At 52.4% G+C, this 9,946-nt stretch overlaps 1 protein-coding gene across 1 annotated transcript; it reads right to left on the bottom strand.

Moving 5' to 3' along the window:
* Positions 1-64: 64 nt before the first annotated feature.
* Positions 65-9,877, bottom strand: ARCN1 (archain 1). The gene is made up of 10 exons (XM_071576335.1): positions 9,766-9,877; positions 8,131-8,394; positions 6,844-7,023; positions 6,394-6,599; positions 5,534-5,695; positions 4,759-4,924; positions 3,396-3,543; positions 2,981-3,089; positions 2,195-2,399; positions 65-1,641 (listed from the first exon to the last, which is right to left on the bottom strand). The coding sequence occupies exons 1-10, from the start codon at positions 9,766-9,768 to the stop codon at positions 1,552-1,554; spliced, it is 1,533 nt and encodes a 510-aa protein (XP_071432436.1). The 5' UTR covers positions 9,769-9,877; the 3' UTR covers positions 65-1,551.
* Between the last annotated feature and the right edge of the window lie 69 nt (positions 9,878-9,946).

Genomic DNA, 9,946 nt, shown 5'->3' with positions numbered 1-9,946 from the left:
CGCCCCCGCGGGGCCGGGGCTGACCGGCCCCAGCTCCGGAAGGACCTCACGACCCCCAGCCAGCTCCTTTGACAGTACTTTATTTGATTAAAGACTCAGTATTCTCTGTGTACACTGGAATGTGCTCTATTCCCTAGGCCAGGATCATACGGGGTTACAAAAAGGGGGGGAATCTCAGCTTGGTTTAAATATCACCCTCCAACGAATGTAAGAAAAACAAAGCTCCTTGGATGCTCGAACTAACCTCGACTCCATTTTAAAAATCATACAGACAAGCAGCTCTGGAACAGGACCAAGTTACTGGGATTCATTGCCTACTTTGCTAGGGAAGAGGGTTTGCCCTCCCAGGACAGGACCACGGTTGATTTCCTCTCAGGTGCTGCCAGCAGAGGAGAGACCACGAACTTCTTTGGCAGAGGACCCCAGGGGCCCACGACAGGCTGGCTGTCTCTCACAGAGCACAGTACATACACTTTTAGGGCCTTTGCCTTCCACCCGCACGCTTGGGCCCTCCAGCCAGAGGTGAGGTGTGCCCGGGGGCAGGTGACACTTGTGACACAGGTGAGATGAGTTGTGAGGGGAGCAAAGATCTGTGAGATGAGGCAAGTAACGCTGGTGAGGCAGTGGGGGAGGAACGGCTCAGATCAGCCTCCATCTTCCCTGGAAAAGTGTTTCCTTCCCCCCCACTTGCCAGCACTGAACAAACACTGGTTTGGGGCAGGTTCCAACCAAGAAGGCAGAGTCACCCAGGCAGGCAAAGCATTCTGCCTCCCCAGACACCAAAAGGGCCTTGCAAAGGACACATAACTGGTTCTAACCTATCTAAACCTCCTCCAAAGCCTGGCCCAAGAGCAGCTGTGACAGACAGCAAGGACACAGTCCCCTCCTGATGCTCTCCTCACTGCAGCAGGAGCCAGAGCACCCAGAGCTGAGCCATCACAGCACAGCAGGGATGGGAGAAACAGCAGTAACCGTGTGGGGCAAAAGGACCAAAAGCCCCTGGTTCCTCTTACCCACCCTGTGCCCCTGCCACGGTCCCCCCACCTCTGAGGCCCAGGGCTGCTTGCTCAGCTTCCACCAGATGGAAGGGTCCGGAGCAGCAGGTGGCCCCACACATGTTCCCTCAGTGCCTGCTTTCCTCAATGGAAACGAGAGCTGGAGGACGAGGAGAAATCAAAACGTAAGCACCAACAACAGAACAGCGCGAGACGCTTCGGGAGGGTAGAGAACGATGTCTGGTCGGCTCTGGGGCTGAGCTCCGGGCGTTGCCAGGGGAGGAGGGGACATGTCACAGTCAGGCTCTCTGCAGAGATCTTGCTTTTCTGCCGGCCGGTAAAAATCTGCCAAAGAAATTCGTGGCCTTTCCCCCCCTGAGCACGTCAATTCTCTGCCAAAAATGTCTGTGACCCAGGAACGCTGCGGATGGCAGACAGAGCCACGTGTCCTAGCAGAGGGGGCTGCGGCGTTCCCAACATTCAGAATAAACGTCGGCCTCTTTTTTTTTGTTTTAATTTAAAAAATTTCCTCCTTTGCACTTCCCCACGTCTGGCATTACAGGATTTCGTACTTGTCGACCAGGAAGGTGGTTTCAGTGGAAAACCTTACAGGGCTGTTCCCGTCTACCTGGGTCACTTTGGTAACCTGTGGAGGAGACAACAGGCAGTATTAGGTCAGCATTGAATGCTCCTCCCCACCACAATGATGCTGTGCTTCCCAACACCAGGATGGTCATGAGGGCAGAAGTTACCCGGTGCCTTCCAACCACAACTCAGCCCTGAAACAAAGAGCTTTGCTCCCAGGAAACCTGAAGGAGGGGAGTGATTCTCTGTGGTAACTGTGTCTCCACTGAGGAGTGAAGGGCAGCTGCTGGCTACACTTCAATGGGGGCAGACAGTCATATGCCAAGCTGTGTTTTGGCTCCAAGGCTGAGGGATTCTCTTACAAAGTCTGAGACAAATTAATGATTACTCAAAGGCACAAAGGCACAACTGAAACTGCAAGAAAGCTCTGGGAGGTGCTGCCAGTGCTGTCTGCTGACACTCTCAAATCCAGCTATCTCAGAAGCAAGTTAATGTTGACCCCTCAGCCACGGCCAGTGGGACAGCAAGGCCCTGCCACAGCACAGCCAGTGTCAGCCAGACAGGACTGAGGCAAGAGTGACATCACACCTGCAGAGCACTGGCAGTGACCATACCTGTATGTTGCAATAGTTCTTTTTGGAGACGAAGGAGACTTGCACCGGGAAGAAGTCGTTTGGCTGCCCTGCTATGCTGAACTCCAGGCTGCCGCTCTTGTTTTTGGCATCTATCACTGGCAGGCACCACTCGAGGAGGTTTCTCCGGCTGTCGTGGCGATACTCGCCATCGATCTCCCCAATCACTGGGGCACCGACACCAGACCTAGAGCAGGCAACAATAAGTGAAAATAAGTTCCCTGCACAGAGCTAACAAAGTGCTTGTAACACCTGTTGGCTTGAGCAGACCCACACATCAGGTAGAAGGAGGTGGAGAGAAGAGCAACAAGGCTGGTGAAGGGACTGGAGCACAAGTCCCATGGGCAGAGGCTCAGGGAGCTGGGGGTGTTTAGCCTGGAGAAGAGGAGGCTCAGAGGTGACCTCAGCACTGTCTAGAACTCCCTGAAGGGAAGTTCTGGCCAGGTGGGGGTTGGTCTCTTCTCCCAGGCACTCAGCAATAGGACAAGGGGGCACGGGCTCAAGCTCTGCCAGGGGAAATTGAAGTTGGAGAGCAGAAAAAAATTCTTTCCAGAGAGTGCTCAGGCATTGGAATGGGCTGCCCAGAGAGGGGGTGGATTCCCCATCCCTGGAGGTTTTTAAACTGAGCTTGGCCGTGGCACTGAGTGCCATGATCTGGTAAAGGGACTGGAGTTGGACCAAGGGTTGGACTTGATGATCTTGGAGGTCTTTTCCAACCCAATCCATTCTATGATTCGGTGATTCTATGACTCGTTAGTTGCTACTTACGGCAAGGGGATGGTGATGACCACATCGTTCAGCTCTAGGCTCTCCTCCTGCAACTCATATTCAATGTTGACATCACAACTGTTCCCGCTCTCTGAGGGCCAGCAGTTAACTGAGGGCACAGAGACAGTGTGTGAACCATGCAAACCTTCCACATGGAACAGGCTTTCACTTCAAAATTCCCATCAAAGTCATTCCCAAGAAATTCCGACTTTAAGAAAAGCTCTGTTTTCTTTGAGAGTGTTACACAAAATGCACACTACTGAGGGCAGGCACTATCCACTGGATACACAGAGGAATTCCATGTCTCACACTGTAACATGCTCCAGGCAGCCCAGCAGCCAAAAGGCAGATACAGACTGGCATCCCATGGACTAACAACAGCCTATTCCACCTGAGCCCCCAAATTTGCACTCACTTGTCAATGGAATGAAAGACTCTTCCGTGGTCTGCAACCTCCACTTCAGCACACCCACGTCACTGTTAATAGGGAATGACTTCTCTGGGTTCTTCAAACCAATCTGTGACTCTGTAGTGAAGAGCTTCTTGTCCACATTTGGGTGAGTCTGAAAGAGGAACACATGCTCAGGCTGTAGGTCTAAACCCAAGGACAGAACTGTAAGTCATTCAGGTTCTACCAGGACAGGCCTACAAAGAGCGTTTTTCTTCACAAAACACACATCAGGTTTGTTTATGGCTCAGAAGCCCATCTGGAGCACACCTGCTTATCAACTTGGGATTCCTTCCAGGAAATGCTGCTCTGACAAGAAGAATCCACACCACTGCCATCCTTACATGCCACTGCACCAGAGAGCCCAGCACTGCATGTCCTGGGCTGATACCTACAGAACAACTAACTCCTCAGATCTTAAAAGACCATCCTGCATGTCCACAGCACACATTTCTCTTCAAGAAAAATCAACCTTATCAGCCTGAAACCACAACTCTACAACCTCCCTCAGCAACTTTAATGCACGTCTGTGTCAGCAACCAAACTCCATTTAAACACTCTCTTCACAACCATGAGCATGAGCAGCTTTTTAGAAGCGGAGGATTTCTACAAGTCACTGTTAAGTTACACTAGAAAGAAAGAGGTCAGCACAGGCTTTGGTCTCATCTTCCACCCGAGCAGTGCTTGTTAGAGTGCTGTTAGAGACTTGCTTGTTGGATGGGCTGGAGTGTATTTGCAGTCAGTGATGTGGGGACAAGCCCCTGGTGAGGAGCAAGCCAGAGTGTCAAAGCAGCACCATCTCCAGGGATCAATATGGTCACACAGAAAGAGAGAAAAGGACAATCTCCCAAGAACCTTCTGTGTTGCTACTGCTGACCATGATCAAGTGCTTCAGCAGTCATTCCTAGTATAGCAGTGACAGGACAAGGAAGGAATGGTTTTGGAGAGAATAAATTCATTCCCCATTGGCACAGGAAGTTTGTTCACCCACTGCCACTCCACAGCTGCAGCTGACATCACACCAACAGGCACTGAGCAACTCACGAGGCTGCTGCAAAGTCCAAGTGAGGTCACCCCACATGCCAACATGCACTGCTGGGCAGATAAGGCTCTGAGGGCAGGGTGGTGAACACTGAGACCGCATTTCTCCTGTGAACTTCACTCCTTTGAGCATGACTGGCCTTGCACTAAGCACTCCCATTTCCAATGCCTTTGTTGAGAGAGCTTGGATGAGAACACAGGACAGTAACATGCTCAAATACTTCTGATTTTTTTCCCTGGAAAGCAGCAAAAGCACATTCAACAGCACAGGACTCCAAAGAGGCTTTACCTGTAGCTGCACTCCCCTCTTGTCTTCATTTTCTACATGCAGGCGAATCCGTGCAAACTTTTCATCAGAGATGTGCAGCATGATCATACCATGCAGCTCCATGTTCTGCAAGCCTCCATCACGGCCACAAGTCAAGGAGATTTTCTCCTCTATCTTCATGTGCACACTAGACAGACAGAGAAAAAGCTCAAGTCCTAGGCTTGGTATCTCCCAGGCAGCAGAGAGATCAGTGCTCAGCAAAGACATCCTGTGTGTGCTGAGCAAGGGCTCCCAAACAGAACAGCATGGCTGGCACTGTGGGGGCTAATGCTGCTCTGACAGGTGAACTCAGGGGCAGGAGAATCTATGGATATGGGTCTGCAAGGGATGGAATCAGTTAAACAGCAGTGAGACATGGTGGTCACTCAAATCCCCTCTTCGAGGCCACAGCGCTAGGGGCACTAAAGGGTTCCAAACTGCTGTGTGTAAAATGGAGCATGAATGCCTCTATCTTGAGTGGCAAGGGAAAAGGGCAGCTATCTGACGGCTAAAGGCACAGGAAAATTCCCAAGCTCACCTCAACAATGGATGCACATCCCATTCAAAGAGGATGCCTAACCCAATTACCTATTTCCTTTTTGCTGCTGTGCTTTCCCAGATTTTGCCCACCAGCTGTTATAGTTACCAGGTAAGGGAGCACAGGAAAAAGCCAACAAGGAACAGGGAAGCTCTTTTCCAAGGCCACACACAGGGAGAGCAGTGAGGAGACCACTTCCAAAGCAAGGGCAGCACTCACCTCTCCATGTTAACGGGCGGAGTGAGAACCTTGGCTGCCTCCGCAGAGCGCTTGCCTACAGAAGTCATGATGTTTTCTCCTTCTGATTTCAGCTTGTCCACAAAGTTGTCCACCTCCTTCCCCTTAGCGCCAAGTTTCAAGGCTTTACTGGGACCTGAAGGTCTAAACAGAGGCCAAGTCTCAGTTGGTTAAAACTGGGTTGTAATAATGCCAAGGTCATGGGTTCAATCCCCTATGTGGGCCCTTCACTTAAAGTTGGACTCGATGATCCTTGGGGGTCCCTTCCAACTCAGAATATCAAGAACTGTGAATACCATCAAATCAGTTCACTGCAACAGTTTCCTCCTTCCTGGTTTTCTTCAAGTACTCTAAGCTGGCCATCCCAAAGCTACACCGTTCACCCCGAGATTAGCTCAGTTGGTTAAAACGTGGTTGTAATAACACCAAGGTCATGGGTTCAATCCCCTGTATGGGCCATTGACTTAAGAGTTGGACTCGATGATCCTTGTGGGTCCCTTCCAACTCAGAATAGTCTGTGATCTGCAGAAAACCTTGACAGCCTTTTTGAGGGAGAAACATGCACAGGGCTGTCATCTTACATGTAAGGTGCTAAGTCATAATTTAGATCTGGATTCTGTTCCTGTATTACCAGGAACTGGGATCTCTTTTTCTCACACAAAATAGGAAGCTCTTTCCTCATCCAAAGTTCCACAGAGATGATGAGGCACATCTGTGGTACATGGGCCAAATGCTCCTGGATAGTTACACACGTGAGGAACCCTTGTCAGACCCTCTGTTTGGACAGGTAGTTTGACCCACCAGTGGCCCCAGGGAACATTTGCCACCTGCTGTCCCCCTACCTGGCCGGCGCTGGTGCCACCTTGGGCTTCTCAGTCTCAATGATGGTCTCTGTGATCATTGCTGCCGTCGTGCCCCCCGACACGGCCGAGCTGCCGAAGCCCCCAAACCCGGGCGCCTTCTTGCCGTGTCTCTCCGCGTCCCTCCGGGCCTGCTGCAGCTCCTTCGCTTTGCGGCGCATCTCGGCTTTGGCTTCGCGTTCCTGCGTCTGGGGGAAGAGACAAGAGGCTGATGGAGCTCTAAAACCTCAGACCAACTAAGTGCAGTTGCCCACAAACCTCTTGACAATAAAAAGAAAACAAGATATAGGTTTAGATAAATACAGGATGCAATTTTACAGAAAAGCTCAATAGTTTTATGGCCCCACCAAAGCAGAGAACACCTCTGTACAGCAAAGGTGGCATTTCCCAGACATGGCACCCTGTGCCAGGCTTGCAGGAGTCCCTGCTCACCTCTCGGACTGCCCGGAACACCTTTTCCTCATGCGAGTCCATCTCGGTGAAGGTCCGGATTTGTGCCAAGTTCACGTTCTCACGGTAGCCCAGGGCGACAATTTCATCAAAGGCAAAGATCAGGTCAAAGCAGTGCTCAGAGATCTCATTCTCCTCCAGAGCTCGACAATATTCAGGGATCTAGCAGGGGAGAACCCACAGGGAGTCCTGTGTAAACATTTTCTTCCCACAATCCCAGAGGTCACAGCTGTGCTGACCCTCCCAGCCCCAGTGCACCCTTATGCTGCTCCTGGTACCATTACATTGTTGATAAACAAAATTAAGTTTGGCCATTAAATTAGTTCAGTTGGTTAAAACTTGGTTGTAATAATGCCAAGGTCATGGGTTCAATCCCCTGTATGGGCCACTGACTTAAGAGTTGGACTTGATGATCCTTGTGGGTCCCTTGCAACTCAGAACAGTCTGTGATTCTGATTCTGTGATTATTTTTCTATATTAAAGTCCTTATAGAACCACTCAGTTTCCTTGTAACACTAACTCAGAGGAGCTCAACTACACACAGATTTCCTCGAGATCTTTTGACTGTGTGAAGACACAAAACTTGCTGCTTCAGGAGCCCTGCAAAGCAGTGCTGCATTTGTAACAGCCACACATGGGAACATCATGTTATTTTTGGAAGGAATACAAGTCTTAGATTAAAAACTGAGATTGGCCATGGCGCTGAGTGCCATGATCTGGGAAAGGGACTGGAGCTGGACCATGGGTTGGACTTGATGATCTCGGAGGTCTTTTCCAACCCAATTGATTCCATGATTCTATGATACTACGATTAATAATACAGAGAACACTCAAGGCTAAATTACAGTCAGCCCTTTGCTCTTACCAGATGAAGAAACCATTTAAAGCTAAATTACAGTCAACCCTTTGGTCTCACCAGCTCAGCTACGACTGAGGTTTTGTGCTGAATTCAAAACTACCACCAAAACTCCAGAGCTTTCTTCCCAGTCAGGAAGGGAAGCTCTGGAACACCAAGCTGCCAGGTGGAGGCAGGCAGTGCTCCAGCACCAGCTCAGAGACAGGTCCCTCACAGCAGCACCATTCTGGGCTACAGAAATGTAACTGCACGACAGATCACACAGAATCACAGACTATTCTGAGTTGGGAGGGACCCACAAGGATCATCGAGTCCAACTGAAGTCAATGCCCCACACAGGGGATTGAACCCACGACCTTGCGTTATTACAACCAAGTTTTAACCAACTGAGGTAACCTCACTTCAATCCTTACCACTCTGGAGAAAAGTCGGAGTGTTTCCAGGTCTTCCAGGATGTTGCTGTTCTTGGTGGTGATGAGCACCATGTAGAGCTTCTCCATGGGCTGGTAGACGTAGCGCACACTCTCTGTCTCCACAAACGTGTGCTGCTTGCCCGTGTTCATCAGCTTGGGGAACGCTGCCAGCAGCCCCTCGATGCGGGTGCGCGTCATCTCCACGAACTGCCGCGACACGATGGCCTTCCCCGCCTTTGTGCACACAGCGGCTGCCAACAGCACCTGGGCGGGCACGGCGGGTCAGCACAGCTCACAGACAGGATTGCTGCCCCCCACACCTCCCCTGCACGCTCCCCTAAACGTGATTTTAAGCTTTTTCTGTGTCCCAGAACTGAGCCAGGCCAAGAGCAGACAGCTCTGTGTGGGAAACACACCAAATTATGAGGAGTGGAAAGAATGGGCTTTAAGAAGACAGGCAGCTTGTCAAGCTCAAGGAGATTGTTCAGTGCTGTCTTTGAAGTCCACACTTAAAGCCTGTTCTTCCCCAGGCACTCAGCAATAGGACAAGGGGGCACGATGGGCTCAAGCTCTGCCAGGGCAAATTGAAGTTGGAGAGCAGAAAAAAATTCTTTGCAGAGAGAGTGCTCAGGCATTGGAATGGGCTGCCCAGAGAGGGGGTGGATTCCCCATCCCTGGAGGTTTTTAACCTGAGATTGGCCGTGGCACTGAGTGCCATGATCTGGTAAAGGGACTGGAGCTGGACCAAGGGTTGGACTTGATGATCTCGGAGGTCTTTTCCAATCTAACTGATTCTATGATTCCACTCTTCATACTTTGGTGTGTTTTCCACAATCTCTGCTTTTCTGTGGCTCCCTCTGTTCCATGTTCTGTCCCTGCATTATCCTCAGAGCTCTCCCTGCTCCTGTCGGGCAAACGAACCCATTCCACACACACCAAGGTATAACAACCCCAGGAGCATTAGGGGAAGCTCCAGGACATGGACTTTTCCAAGAGGCTGCTCCAGCTCACAACTACAGGCAGGAACGCTGTGAGATGTGACATCTCTGCGGTGCCACCCGCACGGCACCGCCAGGCTGAGAGCCCCGGTTATCACCCACAGCCCTCGGGCGTTGTCACTCGCCAGCTGCACCTTCTCTTTCTGTCTGCCCTCACGTCCTCCCCGCATTTCTCTCTCACAAATCAGCTTCTTAATTACCTTTGTCAGAACAACGCTGTTCAGAGCTTTTAAATCCCCAAACTAACAGCAAGAAGCCGACACCCTCAAACGCGGCCGCACTGAGCCCTTTGGCAGCTCGGCTTTGCCGGGGCCGTGTGCGGAGGGTCCATCCCGGCCCCGACGGGCCAAAGGAACCGGGACAGCCCCGGGAGAGACGCAGCCCTCCGGTCACACCGGGAACGAGCACCCCGAACGCCCTTTAGGGCCGCCGTGAAGAAGCCAGCTCAGAGGGCTCCCAGGGACGATCTGACGCGCCCCCGCCGGCCCCGGCCCGGCCCGAGCGGCAGTGCCGCGCTCCATCTCGCCAGGCCGCGGGCTCCAGCACCGGCCTGCGCGCAGGCCCGCCGGGCCCGGGGGCCGCCCCGGGGACTGCCGCGAGCCCCGCTCCGCCCGCAGCGGGCAGACTCTTCCCTTACCATGGCGGCGGCGGCGGCGGGAGCGGCGCTCGGTGCCTCCGGTCCCTCCGGTCCCTCCCGTGCCCAGCCGGCCCCGCAAGATGGCGGCGCCGCGCCACGTCCGCACCCGGAAGCGCCGTCACGGAGGGGCGGGGCGGCACCTCCCCGCCGCCAGGGGGCGCGCTGCGCCGCCGCCGCCGCT

This window comes from Pithys albifrons, chromosome 23 (genome assembly GCF_047495875.1).
Source record: "Pithys albifrons albifrons isolate INPA30051 chromosome 23, PitAlb_v1, whole genome shotgun sequence".
Classification (NCBI taxonomy): domain Eukaryota; kingdom Metazoa; phylum Chordata; class Aves; order Passeriformes; family Thamnophilidae; genus Pithys; species Pithys albifrons.
The sequence above is the reverse complement of the archived record's forward strand: the minus strand, read 5'-3'. Positions and strand labels throughout refer to the sequence as shown.